Source organism: Anabrus simplex, chromosome 1 (assembly GCF_040414725.1).
Source record: "Anabrus simplex isolate iqAnaSimp1 chromosome 1, ASM4041472v1, whole genome shotgun sequence".
NCBI lineage: Eukaryota > Metazoa > Arthropoda > Insecta > Orthoptera > Tettigoniidae > Anabrus > Anabrus simplex.
The window spans coordinates 1262153799-1262181045 of NC_090265.1; the positions used below are offsets into that span (position 1 = coordinate 1262153799).

At 38.1% G+C, this 27247-nt stretch overlaps 1 protein-coding gene across 1 annotated transcript in view; it reads left to right on the forward strand.

The window, feature by feature from the left end:
- The window catches only part of LOC136858263 (Krueppel-like factor 9), a 396826-nt gene extending 369986 nt beyond the window's left edge, over positions 1–26840 (forward strand). The window contains exons 2-3 of the mRNA XM_067137669.2: positions 23431–23581; positions 25210–26840. Of these exons, the coding sequence (XP_066993770.1) occupies positions 23431–23581; positions 25210–25345 (287 nt within the window). The 3' untranslated portion in view covers positions 25346–26840. The remainder of the gene's footprint in view (positions 1–23430; positions 23582–25209) is intronic.
- The last annotated feature ends 407 nt before the right edge of the window (positions 26841–27247 follow it).

Here is a 27247-nt window from a genome sequence, read left to right on the forward strand (position 1 = left end):
GTTTGTTTGGCAATTTCCTTTAACATTTCAAATTGAACTCTAGCGGTTTCTATGTCGTTTGAGAGAACGGCAATATCATCGGCAAACGCTAAGCAGTCTGTTGTGATCCCCTTGTATTTGGTTCCTATGCTTAGTGGACTGTAGTTGGTTTCCTGTAATCTTGCCCGCCAGGTTCTGATGATCTTTTCAAGAACGCAGTTGAAGAGTATCGGGGATAGTCCACCACCTTGTCGGACTCCTGTTTTGATGTCAAAGGAATGGGAGGGACATCCGTGGAACTTCACCTTGGATTTTGTATCGGTCAGGGTGGCTCTAATTAATGCCAACAGTTTAAAATCAACTCCAAATTCATTTAAGAGCAGGACTTCCCGGTCAATGGAGTCGTACGCTTTCTTGAAGTCCACAAAGACAGACACATACTGCTTGGACCTTAGTGTACAATATCTGATGATCGTTTTGAGATTTTGGATCTGTTCGCCTGTTGAGCGACTTTTTCTGAACCCTCCTTGGTATTCACCTGTTTGATGTTCGACTTGTGCTTCCAAACGCTCCAGGATGGCAAATTATAGAATTTTGTAAGTTACGGATAGCAAAGATATTCCTCTGTTGTTGTTGATGTTCTTCATGCTGCCTTTCTTGTGTAATGGATGGATCAAAGCTGTTTTCCAATCTCCGGGTTGGGTCTCCTTGCTCCAAAATTTTTTTTTCTAGGGGCTTTACGTCGCACCGACACAGATAGGTCTTATGGCGACGATGGGATAGGAAAGGCCTAGGAGTTGGAAGGAAGCGGCCGTGCCCTTAATTAAGGTACAGCCCCAGCATTTGCCTGGTGTGAAAATGGGAAACCACGGAAAACCATCTTCAGGGCTGCCGATAGTGGGATTCGAACCTACTATCTCCCGGATGCAAGCTCACAAATTTCTTCTATTTGCTTTTGCAAGATATCAAGTGATTCCTCTGGGGCATATTTCCATAGTTCTGCTACTATTGAGTCTTCCCCCGGCGTTTTGTTATTTTTGAGACGGGCAATGTGGCGCTTGATTTCATCTTTGTCGGGCGGTCTGGAATCTGGGTACATGAGTAAGGGTTTCTTGGTCTCGATGGGGCTTTGCGGCTTAGAGCAATTGAGTAAATTCTTGAAGTAGTCTGCCAGTATGCTACAATTTTCTTCATCTGACGTCGCCAGTGTGCCGTCCTTTCGCTCAAAGCATATATATGGTGGTTTATAGCCAGTGAGCTTGCGTTTGAAGGCTCTGTAATACTCTGTTTTCATTCTTCCTAAAGTTTTGTTCTATCTTTTCAATGAGAGATTTTTCGTATGTACGTTTTTCAGTTCTGAACACCCTAGCTGTTTGGGCACGTTGGGTTTTGTAGGATTCCCAATCATTTTCTGATTTCGTAGAGTAGTACTGTTTCCACGCATTGAGTCTTTCTTTGAGGACTGATTCGCAGGTACTATTCCACCAGGCATGCTTTTTGCTTCTCTTGATTTCTGCAACGTCTTTAGCGGCCTCAACAAGGAGACTTTTGGTGTTGTTAAAGTCACAGTCGTTAGGTCTAGCCTTCTCCTGGAACTCCTCGACCCTTTGCCGAAGTGTATCGTTGTCGAAGCGTGTGATCTGTTTGGTTGTCTTCCTTGTGTTTGCAGGAATTGGTTGGAATTTGATCAGACATATAGTGATCTGAGGCCAGATTGATGCCTTTCTTTACTTTGACATTCATAATCTCAGGGCTGTTTCTCCTGGAGATTGCCACATGATCAATTTAGAACTCGCCGAGAGTTTGGACGGGAGAACGCCAAGTTATTTGCTTTCTGGGTAGATGGCGAAAGTGGATTGACATGACCTGCAGGTTGTGATTTTCGCAAATGGACACCAGTCTTTTGCCGTTGGGATTGGTTCTTTTGTGAGCAGGGTAATTTCCTATAACTTTCTTGAACTTCTGTTCACACCTCCCTCTAAGAAATCTCAGACGCCAACTCTTATTATTAGCAGTATAGTTGGACATTGAAGTCGCCCAAAAGAAGCTTGACATGGTGGTTGGGAATTTTGTTTAATTTTTCATCCAGTAGGTCCCAGAAATTATCAACTTCGTCTGGATCAGACTTGTTCTTATCGTTTGTTGGAGCATGTGCGTTAACTAGGGCGTAGGTTTTGTTCGCGCATTTAATTGTTAGTATAGACAATCTGTCATTCACTGGTTCGAAATTCGTAACCGATTTAAGGATCTTGGTTCTAACAGCAAACGCGGTTCCAAGCATCACAGCTCCATTGAGGATTCTTTTTTTGCGCTTTGCTCTCGAAAAATCGGTAGCCTTCAGATTCAAAAATCTCCTCATCCGGGTACCTTGTTTCTTTAGGGCCATTATGGATATCTGATTTTTGTGAAGAGTTTTGGTGAGGGTTTTCAGCTTGCCAGTTTGTGTAAGTGAATTTATATTGAAAGTTGCTAGAAAGGTTTGGAATTTTAGCCTGAGTTTTTGACTCTTTGGGGTACACCGAGACGCTCCGACTCGTCTCTTGCATGATGTCGAGTCTCCCCCAGAATCCGAACGAGACTCGTGCGCCGTGGCGTTCACGACGAGGGATTTATCCGAAGACTTAACCCCTGGGGTACGTTTCTTGAAATGTTGTGCCATCATGCTTCTTGACTAGGGTTGTTAGCCCTAGAGGTTGCCTCAAGATGTTTTCTGGCTTCTGGTCATTTACCAGTCTTCGCCGTAACCCTGGCAAGGGACCAGGTATTTTATTTCCCTACTACCCTCTTACTCTGCTGGCGGCAGAGCCAGCGAGCTTCCCCAATTCCAGTGGGACGCGCCCGATGGAGGTAACTGGTAAATTCCCACACGGGATTATTATTATTATTATTATTATTATTATTATTATTATTATTATTATAATATCATCCAAGGTGAATAAAACTGTTTATAGCTTAAACTGTAGTTTCTTTCTCCCCCACTCGATATAACGATTTCCATTAAATTAAATACCTTCTCGGCTCGGCATTGATATGGACCTAGCAACAAAAATACAAATTCATGAATCTCTGTTATCACAGTCGGTACGGTAAAAGTGTATAAGACATAAATGATCGGAAATGTAATTCTGTATTACTTAAATTATGTAGTATTTATCGATACGACCACTAATAATACAAATATTTGAGAATTAAATGTTAGGCCTTTCCCTAAACTACCATTTCACTCAGCGTGAATAAAATGATTTATAGCCTAGATTATAGTGGCTCACCCCCCGACTTTACATACTGATTTTCATTAAATTCTCTCCAGCCGTTTTCAAGTGATGAGTGGATGGACGAACAGACAGACAGACAGACAGACAGACAGACAGACATTACGGAAAAGTAGAAAGTGTATTTCCTTGTTACTATGGACACGACCGATACAGAAATACTATTCTTTTCAAATTCTGAACATGTACAGACAAAACTCTTATTTTATATATATAGCGAACGAGTTGGTTCATAGGTGCGAGTGGCATAGCTGTGAGCTTGCATTCGGGTCCAGGAATTGATCTGAATAGTCATTTATGTCGTAGACTAGCCAGGTTGAGTGGTTCAGATGGTAGACAGCTGGCTTTCAGAGCCCAAGATGATGTGTTCGATCCTTGTTCAGTCCGATGGTATTTTAAGATGATTAGATATGCCAGCCTCGCTGATGCAGGCCACGTAAAAGACCTCCATTGATAGAAAATTTCCGACACCCAGACATCTTTGAAAACCGTTCGGACAAAACCAATGAAATGAAATGAAATGAAATGGCTTTTAGTGCCGGGAATGTCCGAAGACATGTTCGGCTTGCCAGGTGCCGGTCTTTTTGATTTAACACCCGTAGGCGATTGCGCGTCGTCATAAGGTTGAAATGATGATGAAGACAACACACACACCCAGCCCCCGTGGCAGCGAAATTAACCACTGTTGGTTAAAATTCCCGACCCTGCCGGGAATCGAATCAGGGACTCCTGTGACCAAGGCCAGCACGCTAACCATTTAGCCGTGGAGCCGGACAAAACTCGTGTCCTCATCCCGAGGGAGTGCAGCTCTTTTCAGGCACACCCCCAATGGAGGTGAGCTGCATGTACCATTTCAACCACATACCAGCTCTCCTGCCATTCTTAAATTTCTGGCAGTACCGGGAATCCAACCCGGTCCCCCGAGGACGGTAACTAATAACACTAACCGTTACGCTACGAAGGCAGACACAAAACCAATTAAAACATTTTGAAGGCAGAGTGAACCTCTCTAGAAGTGAATACATCATTTCAAAACGAACTTCTTGCATTACCGATACTGAGGAATACAAATCCTCTGTCAAGGTTCTTGAGATAACGACGAGACTCCCCAGACCGTAACTTCTGGTGCAGGTACAGTTTGTAGACGCCGCAGACAGCTTGGTTCCAAGCACTCACCTGGCCTCCTCCTTACCAACCTACGGCCATCGCGGGCACTAAGGCAGAAACTGCTTTTATCTGAGAGCACAACATATCGCCACTCCGCCCTCCAGTGAGCTCTAGCTCGACACCATTGATGTCGCAGATGGCAGTGATTCGAAGTTAGTGGTATGAAAGCCACATGACGTCTGGCTCGGAGCTGTCCCTCAAGTAATCGATTTCTTACAGTTCACTGTGTCACTCTGGTTCCAGCTGAAGCTCTAATGGCTGCTGCAGGTGCGGTTTTCCCTCTCCGTAGTGACCCGTGTTCGGCCAGACTCCGGTATTCTTGAGACAGTGCCTTCCCGTGACTATTTTTGCCAACACCAATACACCGTAGCTACATCCCTGCTAAATCTTTGTCCAAAATCGTGGAAAGACCATCCACCTATTACACTGCCCTTTTCAAACTTATTAAGCTGTTGATACTGCCTTCTTCGTCTCCTTAAAGGCATGTTTGACTCAGAACGTGAACACCGGACGATGACTAACGATCACGAAGTGTCCAGCCTGTAATTTTAGCAAACTTAATTTGCAAGATCACAGTGGCACTACTAGCACTCTTCGTCGGCTAGCGCTCAAATTTCAGTAGGAGTCATCTCTGAGATGTCCAAATACGCCTCCCGAATTTCATTTAACTAGCAAAACTTCTTCTTGGTGGATTTAATGTCTCACTGACACATGCACGGTTTTTGGCGAAATAATGATAGGAAAGAGCTAGGAAGGAACGGCCGTGGAAAATAGTGATATTATTTTTGAAAATTAAAGCTTGAGGCCAATTTAAAGCAAAATTTATTTATTTTGCGATAAGTTCGAAACTCCAGCGAAATCCGTAGAAAAATCCGTTCCAGTGGCAGATTGGTTGGCAGAAATGTAAGGTACCAAATTTTGCAACCAGGTAGAATCCCAAGCAACATTTGTTTTGTGAAAACTGCGTTGATTACAGTTGTTTTCTAATTAGGAGTGTCTAACTATACCATTCCCATTTGCTGGTTCCATAAATAGCAGAACTGAAGGGTAGAATGAATGTAATTCTTTCTGGACATGTTGGTGAACTAGTTGTAAGATTACTGAATGATTTATTGCCTCATTAAACCTCGTTAAAAATGAAGTGATATTCCTCTTGCAAAATGTTGGTGCTTTGATTATAAACAAAGATGAAAAGCACATGTCCCTGTAACAACTTGACGACTACCAATAAATAATAAACATACATATAATTATCGGTGACTAAAATAAGTGTAACCGAGCTCGATAGCTGCAGTCGCTTAAGTGCGGCCAGTATCCAGTATTCGGGAGATAGTAGGTTCGAACCCCACTGTCGGCAGCCCTGAAAATGGTTTTCCGTGGTTTCCCATTTTCACACCAGGCAAATGCTGGGGCTGTACCTTAATTAAGGCCACGGCCGCTTCCTTCCCACTCCTAGGCCTTTCCTATCCCATCGTCGCCATAAGACCTATCTGTGTCGGTGCGACGTAAAGCCCCTAGCAAAAAAAAAAAAAAAAAAAAGCAACGTACAAACAACTACGACCAACATTAATCATCACTTCACGAGACCTACTCGTTTGTCGTTTACAAAGGCAAATATACACACCACTAACAACAACCAAATCATTACTTGACGAGACCTCCTCGTTTGTAATTTACAAAGGCAAATATACACAATAAAATTATTGATACTATATATACATTTCTTAACATACCTCCAGGTAAGAGTCCCACTACACTCACTACTGTTATAGAACAAAAATCGTATTCTGGTAGAGAAAAGTACGACGACTTTCTCTATGTACGGATGCAACCTTCTTTACGAAGAGCATCCCTAACCTTATTTACACACTTCATCGACGTCTTGAGTTCTTCTCGAGTGCCGCACAGGTTGGTGTAACGCCTCAGGTTTCTGCAACTGAAAGTGGATACCCCGCCGACGATTTCCTCGACCAAGAATCAGCTCTGTGCTCAAACACACATCCACTACCGAATCTCGATTCTGTACGCATCGCCACATCCACTGTACATAATCTCGTAGAAGAATTGTAGTCCAGCTATTATACAGAGTTGGAGTTACAAATAAACACTCAAGAACAATACAACATTGCCTAGGACTATGCGCAAAGTAACTCCCGCGCGCCGGTCCGAGTAAGAAACACACATAATCAGAGACAGAAACACAATCAGAAACAACATTAGAATCAGAATGACTTGCCGCACACGCGTACCTGCTTATATAGGCTTGCTGCACGTGGTTATAGCGTCCTGGAAAGTTTACTGGTAGCAACGCTCTCACAGGCACTTCATGACGCGTCACTCAGTCAACCCAACCTCGCTTAAAACAAAGCCCTCGTATTGGCTATCGTGCGTCTGATGTGACATCGAACGTCCACTCACGTACATCCACATTGATCCACTCCAATTCTTCAGCCTATATTACCTGCCGTACCCCGTGTTTCCAAGCCACTTGTTGCAACACATCCAACTGACTTCAACCGTCCTTCCCGATATAGTCGCAGTTTTCCCTGTTGCACAATCCTTACGGCTAGGCCATATTTACAGACTCTTACCCAAACGGTAATTTGTACAAAATATTATGATGCACATATGCAATATTCCCTAACTGCACATTCTTCTTATAATATTACGTTTTTACATTCTCAATAAACAAAATTACATGATTTTAACATTACCAACTCTATACGAAAATTTCCTATCCTAAAAATTCGGGGATCGTACATACGTACGGTTACATCCCCAAGTAATGACATGTTATTTGGATATCTGAATGATGTATTTTATCCAACTAATGTAATTCATTCAGTCTCCTTGGCTGAATGATCAGCGTTGAGGCCTTCAGTTCAGAGCTTCGATTCCCGGCTGGGTCGGGGATTTTAATCGCGTCCGATTAATTCTTCTGGCTCGGGGACTGGGTGTTTGTGTTTGTTCCAACACTTTCCTCTTCGTATTCATACGCACCTGCGACCTCAAAAGTGTGGGAAAAGCTGTAGAAAAATGAGAAGAATATAATTCAGTCAGTCTATGAACACGTTTCGGTTATGAGTGAAGAACACAAAAGTTGCCTGGCTTAAATGTCTTATATTATTGCTGGACACTTTACTTTTAATAACATAGTTCTGAAACAAATTAAAGAAACCTTCAGTCAACAGTTTCTGCTAGTTGTTTTACGTCGCACCGACACAGATAGGTCTTACGGCGACGTTGGGACAGGAAAGGGCTAGGAGTGGGAAGGAAGCGGCCGTGGCCTTAATTAAGGTACAGCCCCAGCATTTGCCTGGTGTGAAAATGGGAAACCACGGAAAACCATTTTCAGGGCTGCCGACAGTGGGGTTCGAACCTACTATCTCCCGAGAATACTGGATACTGGCCGCACTTAAGCGACTGCAGCTATCGAGCTCGGTAGTCAACAGTTTAAGATAGCTCATTGAAATTACTGCATTTGAACTTTTGCCAGTGCTGTATTAAAATGAATTTGAGTTCCCAGTTCATCTTTTGGTGCAGACAGTTTTTTTTTTTTTTTTTCCAAAGTGTCATGTGGGTTCCGAAGATGATTAACGAAGGAGATCTCCGTTGTAACATATGCTATATCAACTTTGATAAACTAAAGAATGAATAGAAGGACGTAATCATAAGTATAACGTCATTTATTGTATAATCTACTTATCAATTAGGACTAATAAATTATCAGTATTGTTGATATATGGATAATTCACAAATTACAATAATTAAGCATTGTTTATGAATAATTTTAGAACCTTATTCAAGCGATAGGGCAAGTTCCATTTGGCGGAATAAAACGCAAGAAATTCTTTGCTTTTCACGAAATCTTACTTAAATTATTCTTCAGCGTTTGCCCCTATTGCTGGCGGCGTCCGCTCCATGGATTCGTTGTCAGGTGATTCGTCCGTCGGTCGGAGACTTCAAGCCTTGAGCTGATCCTTTGGTGTTATTCACCAGCAGTAGGAAATGTGTGGTGTTATTCACCAGGAGTAGGAAATGTGCCGACATCGGGTTTCACCCCTCCTTACATTATTATTATTATTATTATTATTATTATTATTATTATTATTATTATTATTATTATCTCACAACCAGATGCGCAGATTGTCCATGGGCGTCAAATGAAAAGACCTACACCAGGCCTCTCCGGAGGCCACACAACACGATAATCTCATCAGTGGAATTAGCCTATAACGCGTATTTTGTCAGTGCTTTGTTCACTTCAACTTGACTTATTCCTCTAACTCCTTATGGGGAACATAGTTAATTAAGTTAATTAAGTGATTTTAAATGACTTTTGAAACTTTTACCATTCAGATTTTTGAGATCCTTAGGAACTTTGTCATAGAGTAATATACCCTTCAAGATAATGTGGTAGTCATTCCTTTTCTCGTGTTATAATTGTGGATCTCGCTGTTACTTAAGTCAATGTTTTTAAAGTGTTTTAGTAAATAAAATGTATTTATAGATATATATGGAAGAAAATGTCATACCTTTATGAGTTTTAAAATAATGTTTGAATATACTGTACTTCGATTCGGAGTGCGCCGGGCTGAGTGACTCAGTCGGTTGAGCCGCTGACTTTTTGACCCCAGTGTCGCAGGTTCGATCCTAGTTCAGTCTGGTGATATTTGAAGTTGCTCAGATACGTCAGCCTCGTGTAGGTAGATTTACTGGCACGTAAAAAAACTCCTGCGGGACTAAATTCCGGCACCTCGGCGACTCCAAAACCCGTAAAAGTAGTTAGTGGGACGTAAAGACATTATTATTATTATTATTATTATTATTATTATTATTATTATTATTATTCAGAATGCGAAAGACGCTCCTTAGTTCTTGTAGAATATAAAGTCGTTCAAAATATTCATTTGCCACAACCCCAGACAACTATCCCATAGCTCAAATAAGGGTATATTACTCCATAGTACATGTTTAGTAATACATGTGTATCTACAGTTGTTGATAGCGTATGTAAGAAAAATATTCCAGATGTTAATTTTTTACAGACATAATTAATGTGATTCTTCCAAGACATCGAGAACAGTCCTAAAAATTTAGTACAATCTGTTGTTTGAGGAACAGTGTGTGCCAATTAGCGAATACATATATCATCATTGCAATCCTTTTTAAAGTCAACGTTCACCACTTCAGTTTTGTGAGGATTCACCACAAGGAAACTGGAAGTGAAAATCTGTTGATATGCATCCTTAAAACATTAAGTTTTTGTAGCATTGATTTTCTGTCTTTTCCCCAAGTAATAACAGATGTCAATCTGCATAGGATACAATGTTTGAGTTTACAAGTTCTAGCATGTCATTAACATATAGGAGATAGATGATGCTTGTTGTTTAAAGGGGCGTAACATCTAGGTTATCGGCCCATAGGAGATAGAGAAAAGGTCCCAAAACAGTACCTTGTGGAATACTGCTGTTCGTGATTTCAAAGGAAAATTTTTGTTTTTACCTCGTAATCTATTTCATAATTTATTTCAACGCACTGCTTATGATGTAAGTAAGAAGTTAGTAGATGTAAAGCGATACCATGGACTGTATAGTGTTCTAGTTTCTTTAACAGCTGGTCGTGTACTACACTATCAAAGGCTTTAGATAAGACTAAATATAATGAACTAACAAACTTATTATGGTCAAAATTATTTAAAACTTTGAGTAAAAGCCGCTAGAGCAAAAACAGTTAAAAACCTTTTCTGAATCCATGTTGAATATTTCCCGAACAATGCAAGTGGGCGATTTAAAATAATTTTCTCAAGAGTTTACCTAAAGCAGTAGTTATATTTATTGGTCTGTAGTTGTTTATATCATCGACTGCTCGTTTCTTACGAACAGGTTTAATGATGCTAGCTTTCAGACATTCTGGGAAGATTCCATTCATTAGCACTTGGTTTACAAGGTAGCCTACATTAATGGGATAATAAGCCCATTCTTGCACTGTTTCAATAGTTTTGAAGATATTTTGTCGCACCCAGTTGAAGGAGAATTTTCTAGGCTGTCAATGGGTAGTCACAGGTAATAAGTAAATCGATTTACCTAATCTAGGTAGGTGGTTAATCTCATGAAGACAATTTCCTGTATTATTTCCATTAGTGTCATTACCAAATAATTTACTGAAAGTAGTGCACACTTTTTGTGAATGGATAATATAGAATAATTCATTTAAAAAATATATTTTTAGTAATGCTGTTGTGAAGAATAAACCTGCAGGAGGGGAAAGCGTAAAATAAAACATAGTTGTGTCATTTACTATGAATGGAGGATAGTACAAACTGTTCTTCAAACATCCGTAAAATGCTTACATGTTATGAGAATTATACATTATAATACTAAACTTTCCAAAGCCATTTTTCCTCGAAATCACGTTTTCGTGACCTTCTGCAGATATATAAAATATCCCGGCATTTAAAACAAAACACTCATGACCTCTTCAGCATTATTAACACATTAGAAAATCCTGATAACGCGGAGAATTAGTATTTTGTACAACATTTAATGGAACTGAGTCATGACTTTTCTTTTAATGCTCCGTAATATTCACGTGCATCCCGGGACATTAACGTATACCTGTAATGCAAGGGCTGATAGAACTAGTAAACGAGACTGTGATGGTGGTGGTGATTATTGTTTTAAGAGGAAGTACAACTTGCCAACCATCCTCTAATAACAGTAATCAATCACTAAACAGAGGGGAAAATAAAAGGGTTCCTACACTTCGAAAGTTAAGGGATTGGCCAAAGAAAGACAAGAGCCTCAAATGCTCTAATCCCGTCGAGGTCGGAGCGCTCCACGAGCACCGACATTAAAATGAAATACGAGACCAAATAGATCAGGAATGAAAAAAGAAATTACCACAGCTGCTGCTCTTTTTACATACTCGTAGTAAGATAGAGTTAGAGGGATGTTCCACCATTCAACACATTGTAAAATATATTAATTTATAAGAAGACCGGTTTCGACTCCCTTGGAGTCATCATCAGTTCTTTTTGAAAATCAAAACAAGGGGAATCTGATAACAATCATCATAATAAAAAATTATATACCTAAAGGCGATTGCCTGGAAACACATCATTCGGTTGCAAAACATTACCTTGAAATGTAACGTAAACATGGTAAGCAGTATTTGGAACACGGAACACTGGAAACGTATGTACTGGTTGAAAATATACACACATACGACATGAACACTTATAATGATATGAAACACATGGCGCTTTAAGGGTGTTCTTGGACTTGATAGTCTTGTTTCTATCTGAATAAACTGGGTGAAATATATACACATCAAAATAAAATGTACAAAGAACGTTCCATGAACACGCGACAGTTTAAGCCAGACGTTCCATGAACACACGACAGTTTAAGCCAGAACTATGTCTTTGTACATTTTATTTTAATGTGTATATATTTCATCCAGTTTATTCAGATAGAAACAAGACTATCAAGTCCAAGAACACTCTTAAAGCGCCATGTGTTTCATATCATTATAAGTGTTCATGTCGTATGTGTGTATATTTTCAACCAGTGCATACGTTTCCAATGTTCCGTGTTCCATGAACACAAGACCGTTTAAGCCAGAACTAAGAACTTTTAAGTTCCAAGTACTGCTTACCATGTGTACGTTACATTTCAAGGTAATGTTTTGCAACCCAATGTGTTTCCAGGCAATCGCCTTTAGGTATATAATTTTTTATTATGATGATTGTTATCAGATTCCCCTTGATTTGATTTTCAACAAGAACTGATGATGACTCCAAGGGAGTCGAAACCGGTCTTCTTATAAATTAATATATTTTACAATGTGTTGAATGGTGGAACATCCCTCTAACTCTATCTTATTAGTTAAACGTCAACTCGGAAATGAAGATCATAACCTACGATATTCGTAGTATATAACAACCTTCGGTTGGAGGAAGCATGATTTAGAAATAATAATTATTAATAATAATTAATAATTATTATTAATAATAAATTATTATTATTATTATTATTATTATTATTATTATTATTATTATTATTATTATTATTATTATTATTCATTTGAATTTACAGCAAATCTACTATCTTCCGTTATGTTGAACTCTTTGATCTAAGGAATCTTAACCTTTGTTCAGACTGACTCTTACCAAAGAACTACAATAATAATGATAATGATAACAACGTGAATTTCCGTGGTCCAGAGAGGGAAAGAAGCGTGAGGAGTAAATGGCTGGACAAAGCCTGGACCAAAAATTAAATTTTGACAAGTTTATTTAGCAGGGCTTTTTCTTTTCTTGGAAAATTAGGAACCAACAACAACAACAATAGAAACGGGATAAAACAACAGAAAATAAGAAACTTAGGAGCTTTCATAATTCACACCCAGGGGAGAAAGGGTCTCGAACTCACATTAGCCTAATGAATTTACATCATTGACTTCACGTCAAAATACCTCCAGCAAAATTCCAATTTCTGCTCTTAAAAGCTTAAGCAGCTTTCACACTCGCTACCCTTATTTCACAGGGGAGCCGCAGCTCATACTGCATGGCCGAGAAATAGAAAACAAAGGTTAATGGAAAGGTCCAGGGGGGAAAAAAATAGGATGGAGGCTGAATCTATTCAAGCACTCTGAATACAAGACAAATGATAAAACCTAATGAGGCTTAAGGCCCAGTTACACAGAGGATAAGCCATGCTACTTCGTGACTAAGGAAGGGTAAGTTCAAAACCAGGGTAAAAATATTTAGAATTTGAAAACTTAGTCACCAGACAACAAAGTGAATAAGGGAAACGAGGGTGCATACTCGTGCGTCCTTACATTTTGCATAGTCCCCTTTTGGGGTGTTACTTTAAGTCTATAGACAGCCTAGAAAACCTACATTTTAAGTCCTAACAGAAATAAGAAAACTCTACATTAAAATTAGAGGAAACGCAATTAAATGCTAAAGGGGAATGTTGGAATCTTCACTTTGCCACATGTAGGTAAAGTTCACATAATTAGACGATAGTTCTGCTTTACCTTATGCCACCATTTTTACGCTAGCCCCAGCCTCTGAAATTGGCTCCCGAAGGAGATGTCCTCAACTAACGTACCACTCAAAATCCCGATGAAGATTGACACTTTAAGGTTCAAACTCACAGCTATATTTAAGGAGCTGACAGTTCTAGAACATGACGTAATTGATTGGTGGAAAATTACATTACTAGGGAGAAATATGATTGGTTGATCAAAGTTTAAAACAGTGGTGACACTTAAATATAAGTAAAAAATGACTGAAGGCGATCAAGTTATCAAACCCTGAAACATGAACATTCCCTATCAAGTTAATTACACTTCAATTCACTTGGTGGCATTTACAATCAACAGTGGTGACATCTTGTGACAATACATTAAACTTTGTGTGAACATGGTAACGTTCGATCAGTCTCTGTTAGATTTCACTGCTGGCGGTGATAAAACTGGAATTCAAACGCAGAGAGAGGTCTTACTATTGTCACCGCAAGAATAATAATAATAATAATAATAATAATAATAATAATAATAATAATAATAATAATAATAATAATCTTTCTCTGCTTTTCCCACATCTGTGGGGTCGCGGGTGTGAACTGGGTTGCACATGAGGATTTGGCCATGTTCTGTGGCAGGATGCCCTTCTTGACGCCAACCCGATATGGAGGGATGTAATTACCACTGCGTGTTTCTGTGGTGATTGGTAGTGCAGCGTGTTGTCTGAATATGAAGAGGAAAATGTTGGGACAAACACAAACACCCAGTCCCCGGGCCAGAAGGATTAATCAGACGCGATTAAAATCACCGACCCGGCCGGGAATCGAACTCGGGATCCTCTAAACCGAAGGCTTCAACACTGACCATTCAGCCAATGAGTCGGACAATATAATAATAATAATAATAATAATAATAATAATAATAATAATAATAACATGCGGCCTCCGGAGATGATTGGTGCATGTCATTAGAGTTTACGCCAATGGTGACCTCTGCGAGTGAGAGGATGGTGCCTTTATCTAGGATGCTAATGACGGCACAAACACCCAGTCCTAAAACTAGATAAAATTACCAATGAAGGTTAAAATCCCCGACCTGACCAGGAATCGAACTCAGGACGCCTTGAACCTGAGAGCAGCATGCTAATCAGTTAACTGCAGAGCTGAGAGAATTATTATTTCCTGGACTTTGAAACTGATCGAACTATACTCAGTGTACTATGAGTGTATGATAAGTTTTATTAAAATGCTGACAAAGTGTACAACATGATTATTTTTTGTTTAGAAAATCATATCAGAGAGAAGATATTAGAATTGTTGGTTCAATGTAACATTAAAAAATTGTACAGTATGTTGTTTTCTGTGAATGATTGATTTGTTTCTCGTTACAGCATATAGAAATTATAATACTAATAATTAGCTTCGTAGAAGGATGGTGGACGACATGGGCGCCCGCAGGATCTTTTCGGGGGGGGGGGGGGCACATTAACACTTTTCTAGATCAACTTTTCTGCTATAAAGAAGATACATTATTTTGTTTCATTAACTACCTAGATGATGATGATACGCAACAAGCCCCACCCTCACTCATTTTCGTTGCATTTCTTACTTTCTTCTTTAAATGCAGCACTTCGCTGTTCTGAAGCCGTTGGCTACTGTATGGCTGGAATGGATGGATATTTAAGCCTTTAGTTCAGAGATTTTGACCACAAAATAATGTTTTTCCTCTTCTGTGATTCATAATCAAAAGGTTCAGTTCTTAAAATGGTTACAAAAAATATAATGATCATGTCGCATTCCCAAAAATTAGAAATCAAGCAGTTCTTAAAATGGTAATGTTAACCAAGTTGGCGGATTTTCTAAACAAATGGACATATTTTGAGATAACTCCAAGTCACTATGTTAACTTAAACTGTAGAAATATCTCTAAAACTCAACCTGGCTAATTATTCGAATAGCACACACAATTGAATAATTTGTCAGTTACTTAAAAAAATAATGTTCCCAAATGTTTAAAAAAATCTAGTTTTGTACTCACCGTTACAGTGGATCACCACGTTTTTCCTCTTCTTCACAGCCAATCATGAATGTCTTGCAGTGCTCTTTTTAGAATAATGAAACCCTTGTATGGAGTGACAGACTTTGTAATGTTAATTTTATTTCCTCACATACTTAGTTCCACGGCAGTGGTAAAAAGCACTGGCTTCGCAAATGTTCTGTCTACTTTAAATGAGAAGGAAAAAGTACGAATAAAAAAAAAATTAAAAAACTGTACCGATTTAGCAGCGTTACGAATATGAAGGCTTAGTTTCGTATTAAGATTTCTAGCATACACATTTATTCAATCAAAACATGTCTATCACTTGACAAATATCATCCATTATTTTTATATAAATGGACGTAAACCACGCTTAAACCTGATTTTTTTTTTTTTTTTTAAATACATAATATGTGCTTAGACATCAGAATCGGGTAAGAGAAGTTGCATTCTTCTAGGAGCTTTTCTAGAAAATCGTGTACACAGCTTGATGGCTGCAGTCGCTTAAGTGCGACCAGTGTCCTGTATTCGGGAGATGGTGGGTTCGAACCTCACTGTCGGCAGCCCTGAAGATGGTTTTCCGTGGTTTCCCATTTTCACATCAGGCAAATGCTGAGGCTGTACCTTTCCTCTCCCATCGTCGCCATAAGCCATCTGTGTCGGTGCGACGAAAATCGTGTGAGAACGGTTTCAGTAAACTTCTGTTTGTCCTCTGCCACTCTTTCACGGTGCAAGGACAGCATGCAAAGCCCACTAAGTCGATCGTTTGTCATTGTTGAATTAAACCAAGATTGCACCCTACGAAGCGTGTTGAAACTCCTCCGCTGTGCACGTTGTCGCGGGCTGGGAAATACGAATTTCTGAAACAACACCTACGCTTGGGTAAAAATCGTTACTTTCTTTTAAAAGTTCCAGGAAATTCATATCTGGTTTACAGTCCTTGGTTTGCCACACGTCGTGCCACAACTCTGCGTCCACCATTAACCTGTCTATTTTGTAGATATTGCAAAACAATTTTCATGGAATGCAAAACATCCTCCTTTCTTAATGTCTTCATAACACAAGAATGGAGAGAATACAGCATCAGTATGGTCTTGTTTTGTTCTACAAAACGCGATTCTACAGACTGTATCAGTGAGTCCATGTAGGAAATGTAGATTGAAACTCTGTAATAGTCATCAGCCCTAGTTTCATTGTGGTTCGCCCTGTGACGCTGCTTGGCAGCGAAGCGAGGGAGCGTTATTTCAAATCCACTATTAGAAGCTGTGTCCTTAGCATCTACCATTATTCTTTGATCGTTGCTTTTTGAAAAGGTCCAGTAGCAACAAGATATGTTCTCTAACTTTAAAGAGCTCCAGTCCTTCCGCTTGAAGGGAGTTTGTTACGGGTTCTAAAATGCCACTGTATTTTGCTAATTGCAACAATGTAGGCAGAGTTCGATGCTGAACAGTGAAGGTTATGTGAACGTTGTCGAGTCTTGGAATTGAAACCGCCCGTTAGAAATATTTTCAAGAGCCTTCATGATACTGGAAACGTTTTCTGAAAAGAGCCTAATGCTTTTGTACTTTGAGGACCATCTTGTTTCACAGAAAAGAGGTAAGTTGCAGATCTCCTTTCTTCGGAGTGGACTTTCACGAAATTAGTTAATTATTTCCTTGATGGTACCTGCCGCATTATTCACAACAGTGAGTTCATTGAGGTCGTTTATCACCAGGTTATGACTAGCACAGTGACAGAAAATAGCCTTTTGATACCTATCTTTTATTAATTTTGTAACTCCACCTTCATGTCCTGCCATATTAGCACAACCGTTGTATCCTTGACCACATAGTTTGGTTAAATCCAGACAAGAGCTTTTAAAAAAATCAAAATTGAATTTGCGATTGACTTTGCATTTATTTCTTGCAAAGGCTGAAACCCAAGGAATTTTTCACATACTTTCAAATCATCACTAGATGTATTCTTTGTTGAATCGAATTCCAATAGACAGCTGTTAGGTTTCAGATATGTCAGCTGTCTCGTCAGCAATAACAGAGAAAGCATTGCATAAATTTGCTTCCATAACTAATATCTCTCGTAGTTCCTGTTTACAAAATCGTATTACTTCATTTTGAATTCGATGAGAAGTGTACTTGGCATTTTTTGCAGAATTTGAGAGGTGTTCTTGTAGTAGAGCATCTCCTGCCTCCAGGCGGAATTCCAATAAATCATGGAAAATTCCGCTGTCTGACGTTTTCCCTCGAAGTGAGATATCATGGCTGCCACAGATAATGATAGTTGACAAAATTGGTTCCAGCTTCTTTCTATTTTGTTCAATCGATGGTGGAGACCACTATTGATTTGATCAGCTACCGTGCGTTGCCTTCCTTCATAGATGTCCACAAAGTTTTTTGCCTTTTCTGATGATTCTGTATGCCAATTTGATTTTATATGGTCTTTAGCGCTGGCATTGAAGTCCTTATATTTTGTGAAAGGTTTCGTAATGAATGAACCTTGAAGACCTCTTTTAACGCTCGGCTTAAATAGAGCACACGTTCGGCATAAAGCGCCCTTCAGTTCACGAGAATTTCATAGCCACGTAAAATAATACTTCAACCACCGTGTCTAAAAGCGCGCCTGGTTCCAGCTCGCAAATCACCTTTAAAATCGTAGGTTTCTTGTGGGACCCATACTTAAGAGCGTCACATATGCCAGTGTCTTTTCTGTCACTTTCATCTTTCAGAAACACTTCGTTAATAATCCCCCCTTATGGTCACTGGTCACTGCCGAGGACAAATTCCTAAGGTACCGTACGAGGTGTGGCAAAAGTAGGTAGTCGTCACTCATGATGATGATGATGATGATGATAATGATGATTAGTGTAATGGAAACATACCTAATACCGGTGCTGACATATGGTCTTGAACTCATAGGAGAGTACCTTACTTATAAACAGCTGGAGGAACTGGATAAAATCAAGGCTCGCTACCTCAAAAGGGTCCTGAAAGTATAAAAAACAACCCGATCGCGTTTGGTATATGAGCTAACGAGGGAAACGTACCTGATAGAGAACCTTCGGCATGAGCTGATACTTCCAGTTATTGTGGCATACGAGAAGCTTCTACAAGATTTGAAAGCCAAGAAAATGGAAATTTGGGATTCCTTCTACACTACCGAGGCCATGATGGACGGAAGGTAGATGGGTACAAATTTCCAGCTGCGCCAAATCGCTACAAGAATGGCGGTCCATGGTTTCCATTTTAAGTTGTACTCAGAGAAGAAATTACATGACCCAAGTGATCAGTGTGTGTGTGTGTGTGTGCAAGCTTTGTGGTCAAATCTGCGGGAATGCTCCGAGAGAAAGTGCTCAATTAGTAAATTTGTGAAAGACTGACAGTGATCTCCGCCTGAACTAAGCAGGTGTGGCTGTATATATGTCATTGTATTCTTGTTTTATGGCCATTGGCTGCATTACAATATTATTATTTATCACAGCAGTGTTCTATATCTTGTGAAGATTCCAGTTTGCGAACACTGCACTCTTTGTTCTGTTCAACACTATCACTTGACGCACTTATTTCCTCAGAACTTCCACCCCCTTCACTTAAGTTACTAAGTTTAGCCCTTTTAGAAAAACCGTCTTATATCCATTTCTCATGCATAAAAGTAGCGATATCGTTTGATTTTATTAGCAATAATTTATAACCGCTAAGATAAAAATTACTAAAACACTTCTCACTATAATAGCCGTTTTGATAACAACATAAACATCCCAGAATCAATGACTATTATACAACGATTCGATTGTAGATGATTTAACACTACAAGTTAAGAACCTACTGTACAACAACAATGGCAGGTTGCCGTTCTGTTATAGCAATCGTCACTTTGTTCACAAGAAATTAGCCACCGTATTATTGCACACCTTAAAAATAACAATATACAGAATTTCGCAGCACGAACAAAAATTGCGGAAAGACGAAACGGCATAAAATTAGGCGAGAGCACAATAAATAATCCGCTTTGTAAGCACGACCTTACGGGACTAATGCCTTACCAGTCAGCAAACACGACCTTAGTTTAGGGGTTGAGCGTCGCTAGAGGTGTGGTAATGGGTAATGTAAAAAAAAAAAATATATATATATATATATATCCAGAACGTGCTTTCCCTTATGGTCACTGCCGTGGGCAAATTCTTAAGGTACCGTACGAGGTGTGGCAAACGTAGGTAGTCGCCACTGATGATGATCAAATCAAATCAAAATCTCTTTATTTGCAAATGAGGTGTCTACCTCGGTGGCAAATGGTACACTAAAATACATTATTGTCAAGCACTAAATTTTAAATTAACAAGAGAAGAAAAATTTTTTTTTTCTAGAATACAATAATATACAATTTATGCTAACATTTTTTTTCTATTAAACAAACAGATCATCCTTAATAAATTTATATTGTTTACAAAATTCTACTTATAATATCTCCGATACTTACAAACATAGTCAAATATACAGTATGTGGAATTACTTCAAATAATACTATGCTACTGGTATAAGATTAAAATTTACATTACATTTATTTTTACCCATTTTGGAACCTAAGTAGCATACGACCTGCTGCGTCTTAACCAGAGCCCCCTTTTGCCACCACTTTTCAGAGTTCCTGAAGGGCCTTCACAGCTACCGTAGCGGTCCCAGGGCCCTCGAAGTCCCCACTGTACTTCACCCCTACAGGCAGTCCCCTACTTTGGCTGTCCAAACTCCATGGACCAAGGGATGGAATTTTTTTTTTAACACACATTTTTTATTTGCAATAGCCTGCACTGGTCGAATGCCCTCTAACATTTCATTTATTTTCCCTGTTGCTGTTTATTCTCTTCTTGAATACCTGTACGGATTTTGGAAAAGGATCAAACACTACCCCTAGTAAACTGTTCCACTCCTTCACGCCCTTCCCAATGAATGAAAATTTACCCCAGTCGCTTCTGCTAAAATTCCTTCTAATTTTATACTTGTGGTCAGTTCTGCCAATATAATTATTTTCCAACTGAAGCCTCTCACGGATATCTCCCCATGCTTCTTCTCCTGTATAGGCTCTATATAATCCTATAAGTCTAGTTTTCTCCCTTCTCTTACTTAAAGTTTCCCACCCAAGTTCCTCTAACATTTCTGATACACTACTGTTTCTCCTGAAATCCCCTTTTACAAATCTTGCTGCTTTCCTCTGCACACTATCTATTTCTTTTATTAGGTATTCTTGGTGAGGATCCCAAACACTGTTTGCATATTCCAATAATGGACGAACCATACTTAAGTAACTTTTTTCTTTTAATTCTTTGTTGCATCCTTTAAGTAGCCTCATTATGACATGTAACGATCTGTATGCTTTCCCAACAATGTCATCAACATGACCCTTCCAGTGCAAATTACTTTCAAATCTCACACCCAAGTATTTGCACTTGCCATCTTTTGGGATAACTACCTCATCCAAAGTATATTCAAATTCAGTTTTAAAACTCCTGTTTGTAAATGTTGTAACAGTTGATTTGCCTCCATTAACCTTCATATTATTTTCTTCAACCCACTGTTGGATACCTTCAATGTCCCTTTGTAATTCTGAACAATCCTCGGTGTTATTTATTTCCCTGTAAACAATTATATCATCTGCATACAATCTTATTTTTTATGTTACATTGTTCCCTAAATCATTTGTGTATGTTAAGAAAAGTAACGGACCGATTATACTACCCTGTACGATTCCCTTCCAAACTTTCTCTTCCTGTGATATATTATTTCCTACTTTGACTTTCTGAACCCTTGAATTTAGAAATGTTCTTATCCAACGTATAACCCTTACGTCCAATCCTATTCCCTCCAATTTCTTTAATAATATTCCATGTTCCACTTTATCAAAGGCTTTGGAAAGATCTATGGCTATGCAATCTAACTGGCCTCCTGAATCCAACTGATCTGATATGTCCTGCTGAAATCCCACCAATTGTGCCTCACAAGAAAATTTCTTTCTAAATCCATACTGGCTCCTCATGAACCAATTTTTATCATCACATATCCCTCTGATGTACTTTGCTATTAAACTCTCCAGTATTTTACAAACTATACTGGTCAGGCTGATTGGCCTGTAGTTCTCTGGTTTCCTTTTATCACTCTTTCCTTTATCAATTGGTATTATTATAGATTCCTTCCATTCTTTTGGTATTATACTATTATTTATGACCTAGTCAAAGATAAATTTTAAATAAGGCACTATGTACCACCCCATTGTCTTTAATACCTCCCCAGTAATTTGATCACTTCCTGCTGCTTTTCCTTGCTGAAGCAGTTGGATTTCTCTGAAAATATCTTCATTTGTGAATGAGAAGCTTCTTGTTTCCCTATGTGTCTCTCCCTCTCTATCTTCTGTTACTGTTTCCAACTCCTGACAATCTTCTACTGAATCTCTGAATTCCATACTAAATAGATTTGCTTTCTCAGTATCTGTTGAATAGTGTTCACCCCCTTCTCCCACCATTGTAGGAATTTGGATTCCTTTTCCTTTTTGATTCCTAATATATGAATACATCTTTTTCCATTTCCCTTTGTGGTCATTACCCTCTTGAAGTATGGCATTCATATATTTCTCTTTTGCTTCCTTTTTCACTCTATTCAGTTCCCTCATTAGCTGTTTTCTAGTTTCTCTATTCTCCCTATCCTCTTTGATTTTCCTGTTTACTATTCTACATTTTCTTTTTAATTTCCTTATTTCCCTTGTATAATAAACAGGGTCTGAGGTCATTTTACCCTTCTTAACAGGTACAAATCTCTTCTCTCCTTCCCAAATGATTCCTTTAAATTTAGCACAAAGTGTATCCACATTACTCCCTTCACTTATCCAACAACTGAATTGTGATTTAAGGTAAGTCCCAAATTCATCATCTTTAGTTTTTCTGTATAATTTCTTGTCTTGTGTGACCCTCTTATTAAGCATTTTTGATACAAGTCCTACATCCATTATTACAGCCCTATGGTCACCTGTTCCTTCAATTACCTCAGTTTTATCAACAATTTCCCATGGTTTAACCAAGAATACATCTAGCAAGTTGTTGAGACGAGTCGGTTCTTGTACTACTTGTATAAATCCTCCCTCCCAAATTAACTTATTTGCCAGTTTCTGTTCATGGGCTTCACTTGCAGCTCCATTCCATTCAACTTCAGGCAAGTTTAGATCTCCTCCAATTATTACCATATCATTATTATTGTTTTTATGAGTATAATCTATTATTTTCTCAAATATTTCCATGTCTCTTTCCTCTCTTCCAGGCCTGTATGTTCCTATAATTCCCACCTCCTTCATATTATCACAAACTAATTTTATCCCTAATATTTCATCCCTTTCATCGGTAAACCATTCATGTGAACAATAAGTTTCCTTCACCAGAATAAACAATCCCCCACCCTTTTTATCTCCTCGGTCTCTACGATAGACTGTATACCCTTCTGGAAATACTTCTCTATGATGATTAGCATAATGGAAACATACCTAAAACACCTAGGGTAGGCGTAACCGTATTGGAAACTAAAGCAATGTTTCCATTAGTAGCCTACTGTATGGCATTATTAGAATATTTTCCTTGAATATAAAAACCAATATAACACCAGCGTTATTAAATTGTTTACAGAAATTTCTGGTTATAACAGATGTTAGATGACTGTCAGTAAGTTCAGTTTATAAAATAATCTGGTATGATATTAAACAATTGAACATCAACCTTTCCAGAGTTGCGGGCACCCATGGTGGACAAAATTTATGTGAAAGTATTCCATTTGTTGTAGTTATTTTCTGTATTTAGTTTTGCCATAACCTCATTACTCTTCATACCCGTTTGTATTAGAGGCACACTAAAGACAGTGTTTAAAAATAACTCTTTGTATTCATCCTTATTGAATGTCCTGTTCTTTTGTTGCAGGTGAGCGTCCATTCCCTTGCAGCTGGACGGGCTGTGGCAAGAGGTTTGCACGCTCTGATGAGCTCGCCCGTCACACACGCACCCATACTGGGGAAAAGAACTTTACCTGTCCCGTCTGTAATAAGAAGTTCATGCGCAGTGATCATTTAAGGTGAGTTCAGTTTATTAGGTAATAGCTCGTGATTGATTTAAGTCATTTTCCTGATCGTATGCCTGGGACTACATACTACCGAGTCCCAGGATTTTTCTAGTTAAGTTAGTTAAGTAATTGTTTTGTAACTTGAATATCATGACTTGAATGTAATCTGTTGTCTGTAGCATAAAAGTAAACTGTAAGTTGTAAGTACTGTAAGCTGTTGTGTGTCCTGTCAAGGAGTGTGTCCAGTATTAATCCTAAATCTGTAACTTCGTTTTCAGTGTTAGTGGTGGGATATTTACATTTGTTAAGTGATAATGGGTTTTGAATGTGCCTATCACTGCAGCTTGAGATTTCATGGAGTTGATTCAGAGTCCGTTTAGTGTAGTCAACTGTTCGACATGCATGAAGTCTTGATTAATTTTATACATAGCTTTGTGAATACCAGTTACTTCGTGTGAGCATAGACCTGTAAATCATCTGCGTATAGATGATATTTACAGTTTTCAATATTTGATGAGATATCATTAATATAGAGAGAAAAGAGGAGAAATTATAGAATAATGAAACGTCCCTGTCCCAACTGGCTTGCTGAGGATGTTATTTCCGCAATGTAAACACACTGATTATGATTTGATAGAACAGGTTTTATCCATTTTATTACATTTGATGAAAAGTTCATTGATTCTAACTTCTCACTTGTCAAATCTAATAGTTTTAACATTTTCAGCTGACCATTATCCATAGCACATTCATTATCGTTAATTACTTTCACCAGCTCTGTTGTTTTACTGTGGTTAGGATGAAATCCTGACTAATATTTATTGAGTAGATTGTTTTCCTCTACGTACTTCATTATCTGCTTATGGACAATTTTTTTCAAGAATTTTTGGCAGGAAAGGTGCTTATTGGTTGTATATCTTCAGATAAAGTAGGATCATAGTTTTATGGGATCAGACGCTTCCACTGCATAGGAAAAATGACAGTCATAAGGAATGTATTTATTATGCGAGTCAACGTAGGAAGGATAACATCTAGAATATTGTAAAACATTTTAAAACTGAAAACCATCACAGCCAGTACCACGCAAGTTGTTAGATGGGAGGGCTTGTTTCAGTCGTGTGGGTGAGACAGGAGAGAAATATAGTTATTCAGTATTTGGTTTCTGATCTTATTTAATTTCATTCAAATTTGTTTTGTACTTCGTTCTTCTATTGGTCTCAGTCTTGCCACAAAGTGGGAGCTAAGCTCCTTTGTTGAAATGGAAGCAATTTTTTCAGTGTCAGGACAGTTAATAGAACTTAGTAGCTTATAACGGTCCATATTTTACAGTATGTTATAGTGTTCCAAATGTTACATTTCGTGTTTTGATGCACTGAAAAGCTTATAAGTTGTATTAACTAGTTCACTGCTTTCAGGAGAAATTTAGGCAAATAAAATCCCTGTAAAATGTTTTCAACAACAAAATTGGACTTCGACAGTCTTTACTTGAAATCTGTTTTTCTCTTTGGCCTATCTGTGACAAAATCCCATATGTATTCTAGTTTATTTTGTCTCATTTGGCCCATAATATTTCTTTTGGTTTGTTTAATGCAAACTATTTATAAATGTGAGAGTATTTATATGTATTGGTTTGTTTTCAGCAAACACGCTCGTCGACATCCAAATTTTGATCCTTCTGTTCTTCGCCAACGCCGTGCGCCCAATAAGCCCTGTTCCATCAATTCAAGTGAGGGAACGCCGTCCGAAGCCCTCTCTGATTCGATGCCATCACCTTAGCAGAACTGATCGCTGATGTGGAATCTCCATGACATTGTGCTCCCAAAGGGACCCAAAGCGATACTTTTGTATATATTTACTTCATTAGTTATAATTCTATGCTCTTTCTTTTAAACTATTAAGGTCTTTTCAAATTATGATTATGTTTATTACTACCGGTATTGTTCTTGTTTTTAAAAATCATTAATCTATATGTATTCTAGTTTTATTTTGTCTCATTTGGCCCATACTTATGAATTAATTTCAGTTGGACTTTATATTCCATTTCATTTGATGTTTAAATGCCACGTGATTGACTTCAGAATTAAATATATGTTTGTTGGTTGAAATAAAATTAAACATATTACCAGTTAAATGTTAAAACCAACAAATTCTAAACTAGGGTACAATTTCATTGGTACTTGGTGATTTTGACCCACAGTGTAGTCCAGAAATTAGAGTGATTCACAGCTGTGGTTTTACTATGACTTCTGACATTAGTGCAGATCATCACACTGCATGATAGAGGAAGGTTTTATGATTAACCATGGTATTACTGATTTGCCAGGCAAAGGCAAGAACACAGTAGAGCTAGATAATCATAATATATGTATGTACGGTAATGATGGACTTGTTTATATTTAGACATTGAGAGAAAAGATTAGGTACGTCAATAACATGCATGGGATATATGCATGTTGTTGAATCAAGTACAGTTCAGGAATGTATTTTACTTTCTAATTTACAACAAACATGAGGTAGTTGTTTTTATTTCCAGTGCCAGAAAATACCAAGATTGTCTCTGTTCTGTGGGTAGATTATTTTAACTCAGGAGGAGACTAACATATTAATACTTCAAAATAATATTTGAAAAAGGAGTTTGTCAAAGACTCCTTCCAACAGAGCATGTTTATAGAATCACATTTGTTTATTTGTATATGCCTTAGGGAAGGACTACTCCATACCTTTTAATCCTATTAAAATATGTTTATATTGTAAAGAATTGTAGGAAATTTTGTTTCATTTAGTTGACATTTAATTAAAAAGAATGGAAAAGGGGCATGTATGTAAATATCAATGGGAAGCTTCTGGGAAAACATTATTACTGTCAGAAGTGTCCATATATATTGTGTATTCAGTGTGATCGGTGATCATGCTTGCACATACTCTTATGAATGAAAAGAGAAAAATAATTAAAAATAATTGAACCATATTCAGTAGTAGACCAGCACCATTTTTATGGCCTTAATCAAATGGTGATTAGCACTCTTACAACCCCTGAGGAGTAATGTCATTAGGCATTTATATTCTGTTATCCATACTGTTCTGAAATTAATGTTGCTTTAATGTTTCTTTATACATATATACTTTGATAATTTTGTCAGTCAAATAGGGAAACCAGTTACACTAAAAATCACTTTGATCTGTCACTCATTGGCTTTTCTTCAGTAGATCTCACCTCTTGGATTGAAGTAACTGAAGTAACCTCAACTCTTTGTAAAAAAAAAAAAAAAAATTGAACTGGCAGAAATAACAGTGTCATTATCTTTCTTTTTTCTTCTTCTTTTCTCTCCTTTTTACTTCTCTCTCTCTCTCTCTCTCTCTCTTGTATTTCAGGACACTGCTTTCTTGTACAGTTTAACTTCTTTGTGATCATTGTACAATATATATATATAAATAAATATTGAGAATATAGATTATAGTCATTTAAGCATGGCAGTAGTGACCTGATTGAGAGAAGAGAAATTTTAAAGAATTCTTAAATGTAATACCAATGCTCAACTGTTCCTATATATTAGCAGTCTTTTTGTAGTCTTGTGCATTTAATAAGTTATCACCGAATTACAAGACACTCCTATTATTGGGATATTAGAGACATCTGTTGTCTTGCTAACATGCACTCATTTTCTTTTTAGACTGTGA